The 16,347-nt window shown below is 43.8% G+C and overlaps 1 protein-coding gene across 5 annotated transcripts in view; it reads right to left on the reverse strand.

Annotated features, from left to right (window-relative positions):
- Window positions 1-16,347, reverse strand: part of LOC146816674 (adhesion G protein-coupled receptor F5-like) — a 788,188-nt gene that overhangs the window by 351,431 nt on the left and 420,410 nt on the right. For all 5 annotated transcript variants that reach the window (XM_085609153.1, XM_085609151.1, XM_085609154.1 and 2 more), the window contains exon 11: window positions 14,151-14,503. In XM_085609153.1, coding sequence (XP_085465279.1) covers window positions 14,151-14,503 — 353 coding nt within the window. The remainder of the gene's footprint in view (window positions 1-14,150; window positions 14,504-16,347) is intronic.

Raw genomic sequence — 16,347 nt, forward strand, 5'->3', positions numbered from 1 at the left:
TGCTTTGGGCTCCGAGTAGCCCCTGCCTTGAGCACCTCCTGCACCGAAGATTGTTGGCCTCCACTCCACGAGTGACCCGTGGACCAGCTTCTAGTGCGCCCGCTCGAGGCTTCTTCGCGATCACTAGCCTATTGGCTAGCAGGTCCCCACGAAGGCAACTTATTTTCTGCTTGGGCTTTCCTAGTTGCTCCAGACGTGCCCTGACTTACCCTTGCTGGGTGAGTCCCTCAGACCTTGCTGGTCTACACCACAGTCCTTTCTCTGAATTCCAGTGATTTGCCGTTGCCAAGCCTTGTTGGGTCCATTCTGGTCGCCGACACCGCAGCAATCGACAGACTTTGTGGGACAGCTCGAATCCGACTCGTGGACTTCGTCGACGCCTCCTGGATCTCGTGGCTTAAGAGTCAAGACACCCATCAACTCACCTGAAGCACCCGACATCTGTGGGCATTGGTCCATCCTGCCCTAGGTCACTGGCAAGTGACCCAGACTCTGTCTCCTCTGCTTTCTGGTTCCTTCCTTCCTATATCCAGGCTTGGATCTCTTCGGACACTTCTCCTCTTCACGGCCGCAGCAGCTCTTTGCAGGCTCCCATTGAAATCGACGACGCGACCTGACACCAAAAGACACCTATGCACCCGGCTTCCCTGGGTGAGGTAACTCGAGTACTCCGGTGCTCACATGGGTGCTAGCCCTAGAACTTCCTAAGTCCAAAAGGGTTTGGTCCTGACTTAATTAGAAGTGTCCCTAATCTTTAAAATTCCAACCGCGACATTGCCCATAGAAGATAACGGGAACCCGCGGTGATGTTTTCACACTGCATACAGTACCCGTGGGTCCCCTGTGTCACTAACTTGGGTGGTTCCTTGGGGTCCCAGAGATTCTAGAGGCTATAGGCCTAGTGTCTATCCCAGTCGTGGTTCTTATACCACTTTTTTGGTATATGGTTTGGTACGCCCCTAGGGCCCAAACGTGTATTTGTGCTATTACTGATGATTGCTATCTTGTAACTTAAGTACTTCGAACTCCAGTCTCATAAAGAGACTAGAGGGGTGTTTGTTAACCTAAATACATATATTTTAAATATATACCTGGTGTGGTTGTCCTTTCATTTGATCATTCAAGAGATTATAGACTGGTAAAACAAGCTGTTTTACATTCCTTCAAGACTTAGCCTGAAGGCTGCTCTCCATAGCTACCCCTAGGATAGCTTTCAATAAGGGTTGTCTTTAACCTATCACCATAAGGGGTTGTTTGGACTGATACAAGGTGCCCACTAGAACTAGTGGACAGCATATATCAGGCCACCTTCTCACAGCGCTTGTCACTAACTCCGGTCCTAAGTATTTTAGTGACAGATTTACTAACTGTGCAAAATAATACCCATGTGCCCCCTGAAGTACTATTGTCTACACCCTTGGAAGTCCCACCTAAAAAAGCTGTACGCAAAAGTAGGAACACCACTATCAATCCTAAAAATGGAAAGCGTAAACAATCGACTGAGGTGGGACCCAAAAAGAAGAAACTTAGTGAGGATATTGTATCTAGCTTAGGGGAGGGGGAAGACTTGGATCGTAAACCAAACAGTCTACTGAATTGTAGAGTTGACAAGAACTATCCTGCCTGGGCACTGAATCTCCTGACTGACTTAAAGGCCCAAATACGGGATATTGTAAGAGATGAGCTGGCCCCCCTACTCACTCGCTTGGATAATTTGATAGTAGCAGGGGAAAATAGACAAACACATCTAAGCTCAGCATCAAGAGGAATTGACTTTGAATGCCAGGCAGACATTTCTGATGCAAAATCTCCGGGCAGGTTGGGTGGAGAGACAAGGATTGGTTCCACCACAACTCAAGAGGTAAGGCATCAGATTGCTGACAATCAACAGCCAGGCAGAAGTACAAGTTACGAGAATGGTGGTAATGAGTTAGTTCCCTCCCAAACAGGCATAGATAAACCCAGTCGGCCCCAACATCGGTCCAATAGGATGTCGACTACGCAGGCCTTGGCAGAACATCCTAATGATGATTTAGAAACAGCAAATCTGTCAACTATCAACCCGCCTCCCGCCTGCGCCCCATATTTAATTATACTGACTGGTGTCCCCAAAATTGCTACCAATCAGAGAGAAACTCAATTTGATCTCAGAAACAAGTGCCTTTATTGGTTAGCAAAACACAGGCAGTTTGACTACTGTAGGGCTGGGGAAATTCTAATGACCCGCAGAATAGGCTGGGTGGGAAATCGACAAAAAACGGAGCAGGGAGACTGTGTAGTCAGAAACTCTAAAAATCCGGAAACTGTGAGCTACTTACTCTGTCAAACCATACCTCATCAGGATTTAAGAACAGGAATTGGGCTATACCCACTGGACTTTTTCTACACTCAACACCAATTGATGTATAGAGGTCGCACTACCCCATGTACCCTAAACTGCCAACCAAAACCACTAATAGAGGGCAGGTGGAATGCCCCCCCCCCCAGACCTCCACTATACAATCTACCAGTAAGCACAGATTTATAACCCTTGAGGAGGTAGATTGACATGAGGGAAATCTGACTCCTGGTGGGGTTTCTGAGGAACAGGCGTTAGGTAACAACTTGGTGGAGGGCAGTTGGATGGGGGTATCTAGTAAGGAAAACAAACTGGATTCCTTGCAGATAACTGGCCTACAAGTGTCTGGGGTACAGGCAGGTGGACTACCTGGTGGGCCTAATGATGCCATTTTGGCTGAGACTGGCAGAGCGGGGGTCTGCTCAAGGTCCCCACGTACCAACTATGTGGTCGAAGTGAAAGACGCTCAAACTACTACCAGTAGTGAAATCAAGGTTACAAATAGGGAAATTGATCAAGGCAGCACATTGAGAATTCTGTCATGGAATGTTGCTGGGCTTAAAAACAAACTTGCCTGTCCAGATTGGGGAATCTTTGTAGACAAGCAGGACATATGCATTTTCAGGAAACCTGGGACGGGGAAGATTGTTGGAGGATAGGTTTTGAACCATTCACCATTCACAAGCCACCAGGGGGCCAATCCATATGGATAGGATCACATTTGGGGTGTAGTGCTGAGCAGATACCCACACCCACAAATATCTAATGTGTCCTACTTACCTTCCCTACAAAGACAAAAATTGCTCTCATAAATGTCTATTCCCGACCGGTTGCCACCAGCTAAGAATCCACCACCATAGACCAGCTGGGCCTCTTTATTTCCACCATGGATCCATCGGTGTGGAAGATCAAAGGGGGTGACTTTACCTGTCAATTCGAACCTCTCATTGATCCAAGCAATACCACCTCCAGTGAAGAGGATTCTTAAAGGCAAATTCCTGACCCTCAAATTCGACCCATTTAAGCCTGGTTGCCGTTGGCACTACAGATTAACTCGATCACACTAGTCCATTCACTAAGAGCATTTAATGGCAGAACAACATCAGATAGTCTGGGGCAGCCAACTTTTAACAGAGTAGGCCGAGAGTCTCTGTTGGATTATATTCGTGTGGAGACTAGACTGTGGCAAATGGTTCACGATTTTGGTGTCATAATGAGGCTGGATAGTGACCATAACGCCCTGGTTCTGGAACTGAAGAGGCTAAACCTGGGATACACTAACATCAATCCCACAACTGCACCCAGGGACAATGGACTAATATTAGCTAACAACAGAAGGAGAGCTAGGTGGCCGCAAATCAAACAGTCACCTGACAAGATGGCCAAGGTCTATCAGCTGGTATACCCAATACTCGGAAAAATGGGGGAATTTGAAGGTGCAAAGGGCCTGCCCTCAGCCGATGAGGAAGTTGTAAAAATGCATTTAGAATTAACAACAAAAACAGAAGGTATATTTTACCCAGTGGCTCCAAGGAGGGCCAAAGCCCAGTATAAATTCAAATGGTTTCATGCAAAATGTCACAATGCAAAACGGGCCCTATTGGACGCAGTTAAGGAAAAGGACAGGAATGGAACAAAGTTAAAATGGGCATTGTATAAAGAAACCATCCAATTGTAAAAAAAGAACCGGGAAATAGAAAGGTGGGGAAGCCTCAAAACTGCACGAATAAATAAAGATCTGAGGACATTTTGGGCAATAGTCAGCTCAGGTGACAAACAAGGGAGGTCAGCTATCGACCGAATATATCATCTGAAGTTTGGGAAAATCACTTCCGCTCTCTGTATAATAGCATGGCACCAACAATCGTATTTGATGATTCCTTGCCAACATCCTCTGCGCCCGCTGAGGAGTTAACCCCAGAGATTACCCTGCCCGAAGTCTTAAATGCCATTAACAAGCTCTCTAGTAACAAAGTACCGGGCCTTGACAAAATACATGGGGATCTTTTTTGGGAGGAACTGAACGTATGGGGACAGTATCTGTGGTCCCTGTTCAATGCAATTATGAATGGGATGAACCCCCCAGTTACCTGGTGAGGTGCAGAAATTGTCCCGGTCTTTAAGAAAGGCTGCCCTCTTCTGCCTACTAACTATCGACCGATTAGTCTAATTGACGTATCCCAGAAACTCTTTGCTTGTGTGCTTCTTGACCACCTACAGGCGTGGATAGAAGAAGAAGAGATCCTGAGTCCATACCAAGCCAGCTTCAGAAAGAATACCTCCACCATTGACCAGTTATTCAGGCTTCAACTCCTGTACTGGAAAACGGTGGTCATAGAGGGTGGCAGCCTCTATATAATTTTTGTAGATCTGCAGTCTGCCTTTGATCTTGTTCCCAGGAGCAAACTCTTGGATGTCCTTAGAGACTTGAGGATTCCATCGTACCTCCTTAGTATTCTAGTAAGGCTCCACAAAGACAATTTTGCCCAAGTAAGGTTCGGGAAACACAGCGAATTGACATCTCGCTTCCCAGTGGGCAAGTGATGCGGCAAGGTTGTGTGCTCGCTCCCACCCTGTCCTGCCTTTTTATTAATGGACTCATTGAGCAGCTCAGGGAGGTAAAGGACAACAATGCCCCCAGGCTAGCCTCTGGCAGGGTTCCAGCAATGATGTTCGCTGATGATACCCTCTTACTTTCAAAGTCGCCCATGGGAACTTAGAGCATTCCTGATAGCTTTGACGCTTTTTGTAAGAACCCGGGGTTGGAGATCAATACATCAAAGACCAAATACATGGTCTCCAACCCTGCAAACAAGTCTCGTGCAAACCCATCTTTACACGGCACTCTACTGGAAAGAGTGTCGGTGTTTGACTATCTGGGTGTTAGTCTTACAGAGCATCTGGAATGGGGACCCCAGGTGACCAAAGCAACTAATAAGCTAGCACAGACAGTGGGAGGGCTCATGAAACTACACAGAACTTCACTTAAACCTGCAGGGCCAGTGGCTGAAATCTACAAAACCCAGGCTAGGGGTGCTACAATGTATGGGGCGGAATTGTGAGGTCATTGCTCTACCACCAGCTTGAACAAAATCGAGAATAAATTTATGAGGCAGCTGTTAGGTCTCCCCCCCAGCACACCCCTCATCCCCCTACCCCTGGATTTGGGCATTAGGCCTATTTGCGAAGAGATAGCCCTTAGACTCCTAATCTATTGACGATGTCTATGGGTGACCCCTGAACTGGCCATATGTCAAGCTGAGCTCAAAGAGATACTGAACAATCCGGGCTCTACAAAGTTACCCTGGTTCAAACACATTAGGGTTCTCTGCAGTAATCAGGGCAAAGCAGAACTTTGAAAAATGCCAGAAGAATCATGCCTAGCTATCTCATGGCTGGAACTGATAAAACTGTACAGAATGAACAAATTATCAATCATCCAAAGTTCGTCCTGTGGCCGTTTCAATGGAGCTCCTTTTGGATGATATCCAACCTAGCTTGGCTAGAAAACTGTACATGCAGTTCAGAATAGGAATTCTGCCACTTCGCGGTTTCACTAACAAATGGTCCAAATCAGATTATGATGGATGCCCTGCCTGTAGTTTTAAGGAGGAGACAGATTTACATGTGGTCTTCTTCTGTCCTGCCTACAGAACAATACGACAGCGCTGGCTTATCCAACTATGCAAGAACTTAGGTTTCACACAATGTGCTGTGGCATATAGAGTTCTAAAATATGACACCCACGCCCCCATTGTCTTTGCTGTTTCCCGCTTCCTAAATTCTATGTGGCATGCTGGCGGACCTTTTTAAAATAGCAATCATGTTGCTACTAGTTCATATTTACATATTTTTATTGTATTAATTTGGGACAGCAGCCAAATTCTATCTGTTGTTAACCGTTTATAGATCTTTTTTTGTACTTGCATTTTTATGTCGAATCATGCCACTGCATCTATTTTAAACCAGGTTCATTCATGTCTAAATGTGCAGTTCTTCTTCTATACAATGGCACACGCAGTAGTTGTATGATAGCGCACCATTCATGATTTAAATGTATATACTGTTTTTTTATATACTGCTTTGAACTGTACTTTTATGGTCCTTGAGACCAAAATAAAGTTATTGAATGGAATGAAATAACTTTTTCTGATCTGCCAGCCACATACCAATGCACAGCATTACTTTGTGTCTAGAGCGTAAACACGTCATTGGAGCGCTTTGCTTATAGTTTCTATGTTGGCAGATTACAGTGAAAAGGGCTGTCATTGTATAAAAGTGAGTGGTTTACAGCATTATACATAATAGTGCATATTTTTTTTAAGTAAATGGGATTCCTTGAATGAGGAGCAACAGAACACAAACAATATGCAATCAATCAGGGTACTGTAAGCATGGTACTCACCCAAGAGGGTCTCAAGGTGCTGAGGGGGGAGGGTCAGCAGATCCGGGTCAGCTGAAGAGCCAGGTCTTGAGAGTCTTCCTGAAGTTGTTCAGTGAGGGGGCGCGCCTGATGTCTGCCGGGAGCTCGTTCCAAGTTTTGGCCATGATGTGGGAGAAGGATCTTCCGCCTGCTCTGGCTCTGTGGATGCGCAGGGTTTCGGCCAGTGCGAGGTTGGAAGATCGGAGGTTCCTTTTGGGTACGTGGAAGTTGATTCTGTCACTGAGGTATTCGGGTCCGGTGTTATGTAGGCATTTGTGGGTGAGGATTTCGAAGGTGATTCTTTTCTCCACGGGGAGCCAGTGGAGCCTTCGTAGGTGTTGGCTGATGTGTTCGTGCTGGGGGGTGCCGAGGACAAGTCTGGTGGCGGTGTTCTGTATCGTTTGGAGTTTGCGGAGAAGGGGCTTATTGATGCCAGCGTAGAGCGCATTTCCATAGTGAAGTCTGCTGGTGATGAGTGCATGGGTGACTGTCTTCCTAGACTCAGGGGGGATCAACTTGAAAGTCTTTTGGAGTATTCAGTGGGTTTGCAAGCAGCTGGAGGTGAGTGCAATGACCTGTCGGTTCATGGTGAGGGATGAGTCGAGAATGATGCCGAGGTTTTTGGCGTGGTCCAAGGGGGTTGGTGGGCCATGCTGAGGAGGTGGTTCCAAGGTCGAGGATTTCCGTCTTCTCAGCGTTTGAGCTTGAGACAGCTGTTGGTCATCCAGACTACTAATTCCTACATCCCCTTTTGGAAGCTGAGTCTGGAGGTGGTGGGGTGTTTGGTGAGGGAGAGGATGAGCTGGGTGTGGTCGGCGAAGGATACGATGTTGAGGCCGTGTGGTCGGACGATGGCACCGAGGGGGGTCATGTAGACGTTGAAGAGGGTCGGGCTCAGTGACGACCCTTGAGGGACTCCACATGTGATATTCGTGGGGTCGGAAAGGAAGGGTGGCAGTCTGATACTTTGGCTTCTAACTGGGAGGAATGATGAGATCCAGTCTAGGGCTGTTCTTTGTATGCTGGCGTTGTGTAGTCTGGCGATGAGTGTGGGGTGGGAGACAGTGTCGAAGGTTGCTGATAGGTTGAGTAGGATGAGGGCTGCAATGTGTCTTTGGTCCAGGAGTGTGTGGATGTCATCCGTGGCGACGAGTAGGGCTGTCTCGGTGCTGTGGGCGCACCTGAATCTGGATTGGGACGGGTCGAGGACGGCGTTTTCTTCGATGAGTTGTGTCAGTTCCCTGTTGACTGTTTTCTCTGCCACTTTGGCTGTGAAGGGGAGGAGCAGATGGGCTGGTAGTTCTTGAGGTCGGTGGGGTCAGCTGTGGGCTTCTTATGTAGAGGCCTGACCTTTGCGCGTTTCCAGTTGTCTGGGAAGGTGCCTGTTTCGAAGATGGTGTTGATGATGTGTTGTAGTTCGGGCGCGATGGATGTGGTGGCTCTGATGTCAGTGGGGAAGGAGTCCATGAGGGCCCCTGAGTGGATCCCTTTCATGGTCAAGGCAGTGTCTTTGGTCGTGATCGGAGTCCAGGTAGAGATTGTGGGCTGGCTGGTGTGTCTGGGGGGCCGGCCGGCTGTGGCGTCTGGTGGGTGGTCCACGAAGTTGTCGTAGAGGTTTTTGATCTTGAGGTGGAAGAAGGTTCTGAGCTTGTTGCAGAGGTCTTGGGACTGGGTGATGTCTGTGAAGAGATCCTTGGATTTGGTGGAATTTGTGAGGATTTTTTTGTGGATGAAAGTCGTTTTGGTGGTTCTGATTTGGTTGTGGTAGTCCGTCATGGCGTCCTTGTAGGTGGTGTAGTTTTTGGGTGTCTTGGCGTTTCTCCATTTCTTCTCCAAGCATCTTGATTTGTCTGCAGTTCTATTTATTAGCAGATTTGAAGAGGTACCTTTTGAAAGACAGATGTATGTAATGGCAAAGTTGAAGGCTAGAAATAAAGATAAGAGTTTAAATCATGACACTCCCATATTGCGTGATTTTGAGCATATTACTTTTTTCTACTTACGCCCAATTGCATTGCTTGACTAAAATGATAGCATATATAGGCAAGTACGTGTTAAGTGTGTGATAAGCAGTTAAATTATTTTTTCAATCATTTGGATAGTGGCAGATCTGAGGCATGCCATAAGGGTCATCTTCAGCTTGTCCTATCTTTTTGTAAACCTGCAGCATGTACTTACCCCCTCCCTCACCCTTCCAAATGGATACTCAGACATATTATGACTGATAATTTATTTGAAAGTACAGAAAATGAAACCACTAGGACGATGAAGCTAAAGAAGAGTTGGGTGATTTGTTATTTGTCTAAAGGGATTGGCCATATTAAGTTGCAATCTTTCTATTGAATGCTTTTAATTGGTTAGGGAATCCCGAACCATTGACATATTTCCTGCATTCATTTGCATCATCCCCCGATGTCATTTTTACAAGGATTGGCTGGAGATTGTAAGATCACAAACTGCTTGGGGTGGAAATCTGTGCCTAACTTGGGTATTGGCAGACTGGCATCGAAATGCCATTGCCATATGCCATTCTGACACTGGCATATGGAAACTCATAAATTGGCAAAGTAATCCGAGACCTTTCTTATCAGTTCAACACAGCTGGCTGCAATCATATTGATCATCATACTAACAGCAGCACCAACCAATGCTTATATTATTTCTCACACAAAGTTGAACTTCTGGGAAGGAGTATTTGCTCTTGCAGCTGGAAGCCTAGGCCATCCCCAAGGGCCTTAATCTATCGCAGGAGCAGCGATAAATGTTTGGACTAGTACTGCTGATTCCGTGTCAGCATTATTGGGTGGTGAGAAAAGTGTTCCCTCCTGCTAACTTCGCTGTGTATGTTCCTTCAGTATGATTGAAGCCTGGACTGCTGCTAGAGTTGATGTGGTTCCTGATCCTTGGGTCTGAGGCAACCTTCCAATCATAATTGCATGACTTTTCATGTAGCGCATTAATTCGACATTAGGGAGCCTGACTAGTTAGAATAGCAAGGGCTTCTGTCAAATAATGGCTCACCCTGGGTGGCTGCATTCCTGACATGGTAGCAGCCCTTTTGTTATATTTGTAGTAACTCGAATAGTTTTGTGCCTCCTCCATAAACATTTTTGTTATTTTGTTAATTCTGAAAATATTGCTTAACTTTGCACTTGTACTTTAAAAAAAAAATTTGGTGATATCACTTCCTGCAATGTCATGAGGACCAAAGGTCATGTGGCGTCTCTTCCTTTTGTGACATCACTTCTTTTTACGCCACCAGGAGCGAGGTTATGCGATCCTACTTCTTGTGTTGCAATCACAGGTCACAGGGCCTGTTATGTCACTTCCGCTACCTCTGCCATTTGGCTTGGGCGTGGTTCCTGCTTCCTGTTATGCTACTAGGAGTGAGGTTAAGTGAAACTACTTCTTGTGATGCAATCACAGGTCAAGAGGGTGTTACGTCACCTTCGCTACCTAACCTCTACCATTTTGGCTAGGGCGTGTTTCCCGTCTTCACTCTCAGCGAAACAGAAGCAAAGGGCTTATTTGAAAACCCTTCAGACCCAAGGCCACCTATTATGAAGCTGAATAACACAGACCCCAAAGTATTCACCCAGAGATACTGACAATAGGCATTTTGCTTTGAAGTGTGTTTTTTTAGGTCTCGCCTTGCTATCGCGTAAGCGATCGCAAAGCGAGACTATTGTAAGGGGGCATTTCAAAGTGCTCCCAAAAGCGGATTGCATGGCAAGCACGCGCACAATCACGCGCATCGTGCGGCCATGCAATCCGTTTGGCATCGCACTTCAAAGGGTCCGCTCCCCCGCCTGGAATGCGCTCCCCCGCCAAGCGCGCGCGCCACGCTCCGTCAGTAGTGACCTATATGCTGCAGACTAACCGATTACAATCTTGATTGCTAGGCTTGTTTAGGTTTATTTAGCCTGTCCTGGTTTCCTTTCTCAAGTGTAGAAACTTACATGGAAACTCACACTACAGCAGACTTTCAGGCTCCCCCCAAATTCATGTTAATCCATTTCACTATATAAACACAGTTACAAAAGCAACCTGAGAGCAACTTTTTTCAAAAACAAAGTTTGGAGCCTAGTTCAACAAATTAATTGTGATTTTATTTAACACTACTAATCTTGTTTTTGTGTAGCTGCAAACACATAGCTACAGTTGTCCTCTTATCTGGGGTTCTAATCAGAAAGCAGCTTTACACAGTATATTTCTTTTTTTAGTTTGCGCAACAGAGAGCATATAAACCAAAATTCAATAGTGTCTTGGTGAAAGCGGCTTTCCTAGCGCTTAATTTGTAACAAAATGTGTGCTGGGGCTCTAATCAGGGGGCAGCTTTACACAGCATGTTTTTTTGTTTAGCCTGCCTAACACAGAGCACACAAACCGTACACATGGGGAGGGGATGTTGTTTGAAAGCCCAAACTGCCAACTTACGAGTTTGGAAACCCTGTCTTAATGTCTGATTATGCTTAGTAGCCAGTGATTGTGGATGAATTACTTAATATTGCTATACACAGGAAAAATAGATATGGCCTAAAGTGGAAATACTTTATTATTTTTATTTGTGTGTAGCTTCAAACATGTAGCTACAGCCGCCCTCCTAGTGCTTAATTTTTAACAAATGAAATGCCGGGGTTTTGATCAGGCAGTAGCTTTACATAGCATGTTTTTTGGTTTAGCCTGCCTAACACAGAGCTCACAAACAGTACAAATGGGGAGGGGATGTTGTTTAAAGACCAAAACTGCCAACGCACTAGTTTGGAAACCCGGTTTTAATGTTCGAATATGCTTAATAGCCTGTGATTGTGGACGAATTATTTAATGTTTAAATAGACACAAAAATAAATATGACCTAAAGTGGAGCTACGTTATTATTTTTATTTGTGTCTAGCTGCAAACACGTAGCTACAGCCACCCTCCTAGTGCTTAATTTGTAACAAAGGAAATGCCAGTGTTTTGATTAAGCAGCAGCTTTACACTTCATGTGTCTTTTTTTAGTTTGCATAACAGAGAGCATGTAAACTAAAATTCAAAAGTGTCTTGGCTACAGCCACTTTCCTAGTGCATAATTTGTAATCAAAGAGGTGCTGGGGCTTTTATGTGGGCAGCATTACAGAACATGTTTTTTGGTTAGCCTGCCTAACACAGAACACAGAAACCCTACAAATGGGGAGGCCATGTTGTTTAAAGGCCAAAACTGCCAAAGTACGAGTTTGGTAACCATGTTTTAGTGTCTTATTGTGCTTTGTAGCCTGTGATTGCGCATGAACCACTCAATATCCCTATACACTATGAAAAATAAATATAACCTAAAGTGGAGCTAGCTTCTAATTTTATTTGTGTGTAGCTGCAAACACGTAGCTACAGCCGCCTACCTAGTACTTAATTTGTAACAAATAAGTGCTGGTGTTTTAATGAGGCAGAAGCTTTACACTTTATACTTCTTTTTTTATTTTGCGTAACACAGAGGACATAAACTGAAATTTAATAGTGGCTAGGCTACAGCCACTTTCCCAGTGCTTAATTTGTAACAGAAGAGGTGCCGGGGCTCTGATTAGGTGGCAACTTTACACAGCATGTTGTTTTGTTTAGCCTGCCTAACACAGAGCACACAAACCGGAAAAATAGGGAGGGGATGTTCTTTAAAGGCCACTACTGCTAACCTACGAGTTTGGAAACCAGGTTTTAATGTCTGAATATGCTTAATAGCCTGTGATTGTGGACAAATTAGTTAATATTTCTATAGACACAAACATAAATATGACCTAAAGTGGAGCTACGTTACTATTTTTATTTGTGTGTAGCTGCAAACACGTAGCTACAGCCACCCTCCTAGTGCTTAATTTGTAACAAAGGAAGTGCCAGTGTTTTGATGAGGCAGCAGCTTTTCACTGTATATGTCTTTATTTAGTTTACGTTACACAGAGCATTTAAACTAAAATTCAATAGTGTCTTGGCTACAGCCACTTTCCTAGTGCTTAATTTGTAACCAAAGAGGTGCCGGGGCTTTTATTATGCGGCAGCTTTACAGAGCATGTTGTTTTGGTTAGCCTGCCTAACACAGAACACAGAAACCCTACAAATGGAGAGGACATGTTGTTTAAAGGCCCAAACTGCAAACTTAAGAGTTTGGTAACCAGGTTTTAATATATGATTGTGCTTTGTTGCCTGTGATTGTGGGCAAATTACTTAATATCACTATACACAGGGAAAATAAATATGACCTAAAGTGGAGCTACATTAATATTTTTATTTGTGTGTAGCTGCAAACATGTAGCTACAACTGCCCTCCTAGTGCTTAATTTGTAACAAAGGATGTGCCGGTGTTTTGAATAGGCAGCAGATTTACACTTTATATTTATTTTGGTCGTTTGCGTAACAGAAAGCACATCTATAGCAATATAGGGGTCTCACACTAAAGCATATATATTAATACTGATAACAAATTATTTTTCTCTCCTTACTGCTTTGTTTCTAAATGGAGCATCACTCTCTATTTTGGCCCACCTTATACTACACCTAATCCATTACTATTTTAGCGTAATTCATATTAAATTTCATTCCATTACTAAAATATTTTTCCAACAGTAGTACATTATATGCGTTTTCCAGTTTAAACAATAGGAACTAGCTTTCTAAGCATCAGTCAACATTTCATATACTAACTTTTGTTTCTTGCTGGTCAGCAGCCAATGTTAACCGTATTTTCAATCAGCAAATCCAATATAAAGCTTTCATCTAACTTCCATATTAATATGAAGCATTTTAATTTTTTTATTTGAAGCTATTAAAAAACAGAAGCAAACAAGGTTCAAATCCTATTTAAATAATGGTAATAAAATATGAAATTAATAATTAAATTTAAAAAAACAATTATTCAATTGCACGCACAGAAAACATTTAAAATGCAATAAGTATCTCATTTGCAAAAGTTGCAGCTATTGGCACTGTAAATAACAATGCCTTTTATTTATATGGTTGAAATAAATGCAAGCAGTGCATAAACACACACTTTGAACGTACAATCCTTGCCTACTTAACGCACAACTGGCTGGAAAAATAGTACAGTTACTGCCAGACTTGCTTTCTCAAAGCAAGGCCTACTACTTGCAGGTTTGCAAAACACATAAATAAAACACATTGTCATTTGCACAGCCAATAGCTCTAACTTACATAAATGCGAGACCTATTGCATTGAAAATGCTTGTTTGCCTAAGAGAACGTGCACGGTATAGGATTCTCAGGTCATGGAAAAATCTAGTTGAATCCGCCCCTTAATCATTTTGGTTATTCTTTCAGGTCCATGTTCTGGGCCAACACGCCCCCTGCTGTTCACTGTAAGTCACTATAAGCATAGGCAGCTGGCAGTCATTCATTCATACTTACCGTAAGGTCTCTCCAAAGATCAATGAAAATGTCATCAGTACAGCCTGAGCCTGAGCTTTCCTCCTTCCACACCCCATTGACGCAGGTGTATTTTATTGCGTAGTTATCATTGTTTACTTTGTCATCGTAGTAATCGTAGTAATCGTAGTCGTCGTTGTCATCGTTGTCATCGTTGTCATCGTAGTAATCGTAGTAATCGTTGTCATCGTAGTAATCGTTGTCATCGTAGTAATCGTAGTAATTGTAGTAATCGTAGTAATCGTTGTCATCGTTGTAATAATAATTAGAGCATGGTATTGTCATGACACCATCTGCCACTTCATATTGTGGAAAAACTGCACATGAACTTCCGTCTGAAATTTTGATTGACAAAAAAATAAATAATAAGTATAAATAAACATGCAGCTTTGACAACTCATCTAACAGGTGAATAAATAGTAGTAATGTAATATTTTATAACATGAATGTTTAGGTCCTTTATAAATAGTATAGGCCAGTGTTTCCCAAACTGCAGGCGGGTCACGAGCTTTAGCATTTAATTTATAAGACCTGGGTACATGTAAAACCATATACCAGAGCAGCGTCTCATTGCGAGCTGATTTTTGGTGGGTAGTGAAAGTTCATCCAATAAATAAAGATGCCTTTAAATTCTGCATTTATCCTGTAACATTTGCTGAGCTTCAGCGACAGAGGTAAAATGTCAGGCTGTGTCTTCTGACAAATTGCTGTTTATGTGTTTTTTGAACATGGGGACTGGTGTTTACAAACGCCTCTCACTTTGCAGTCAGAGAAAGAATAATTAGGTGAATTATGTGACAGTTTTGAAGGGATACAGACAAAATGAAGGCTGCAGGAAGTCATTATTTGTAGCACACAACAAAATGTAAATACCTGCAAATTAATTGCACATATTTAGCAGTTTTGAAGGCAAAAATGAAGCATATTATTTATGTAATTTTGAATATGAAGTGTTATGGGAACAAATAATAGCATCAAAACAAACCAAGAAACTTTTTCTTGGTGATGCGCAAATGATGACTACTCACTGAAACCCAATTTCCACACATTATCATTTTTGTGCAATATATTTTTATATGTAAATCTGTATGTCTCTGCAAATTTAGTGGCCATTTCAATGGAAAATGTTCTGTTTCTAAATGACAGTGCGCTTCCACATGATGCTTTAGTTGCATTAAAAAAATCAAACACCTAACGTCCATTAAAGCTAGGTGGGTCACGAAGGTTTGACATTCTAACAAGCATTTGCAATGCAATAGGTCTCGGATTTATCAGAGTTCAAGCTATTGGAATAGTAAATGACCTCGCCTTTTATTTATGTGTTTTTATAATTAACACATAAATAAAAAGCATTTTCATTTACAATGCCGATAGGCCAAACTCTTGTAAATGCGTGTTGTTCATTATGAGCTAAGTTAGTTTATCCCGTCAACAAGCATTGAGGTGGACCCTAGTCGTGCCAACCCAAACCTGTCTTTGCGTGCCCCACACTTGCAGGTATCTTGGCTCTGGCCGACAGGTGTCTGATCGTGAACTAGGTGATATTAACCTGTTGACCTCGGGAAGATGAGGGGCTGGGTGTAGCTGCATGGCTGGGCGACAGCTAACCGCTCAGCTCTATTTGTCTATTCGTCCCTTCCCGTGTGCTCCTCTACCCCCCACAATGACACTCAGCTGGGAGGCCACCGCGTCACCCTACTCACCAGCCCAAAGACCCTTTATACGTTGGAGACTGTCCCCACATGATATGTGCCTGCCCAGCTTCGGATGCAATTCGGAGCATGTGGCCAAGAGCCATGGATGTGTTTAATAATCGAACATACTAAGCCACACAATGACCCAAGACATACCTATAATGTCTCTAAGATTATGTAATTGGAGGACACCAGACAGGCAATATTCACGAGGCTTCGGATGCCATGAGCAGCCATGGACGCTAGACAGACCCATCAGATCCGGATACCGCCCCTAGGAGGTAAACCCAGTTGACCCCTAAACCTACTTCCAACTGGTCACAAACTGGAACATCTGCCTGTGGCTAAACGTGGCAACAACCCACTCCGCCACAGAAACTCTTGTTGAGCAAATTTGTTCGCTGAGATTTTGGCCCCAAACCACATGAAGCTGCTGCAGTTGTTTGGTCGATTGCCCAACAGAACTGATATTGCAACAATTGAAA

This window comes from Triturus cristatus, chromosome 6, assembly GCF_964204655.1.
Source record: "Triturus cristatus chromosome 6, aTriCri1.1, whole genome shotgun sequence".
In the NCBI taxonomy this organism is placed as follows: Eukaryota; Metazoa; Chordata; class Amphibia; order Caudata; family Salamandridae; genus Triturus; species Triturus cristatus.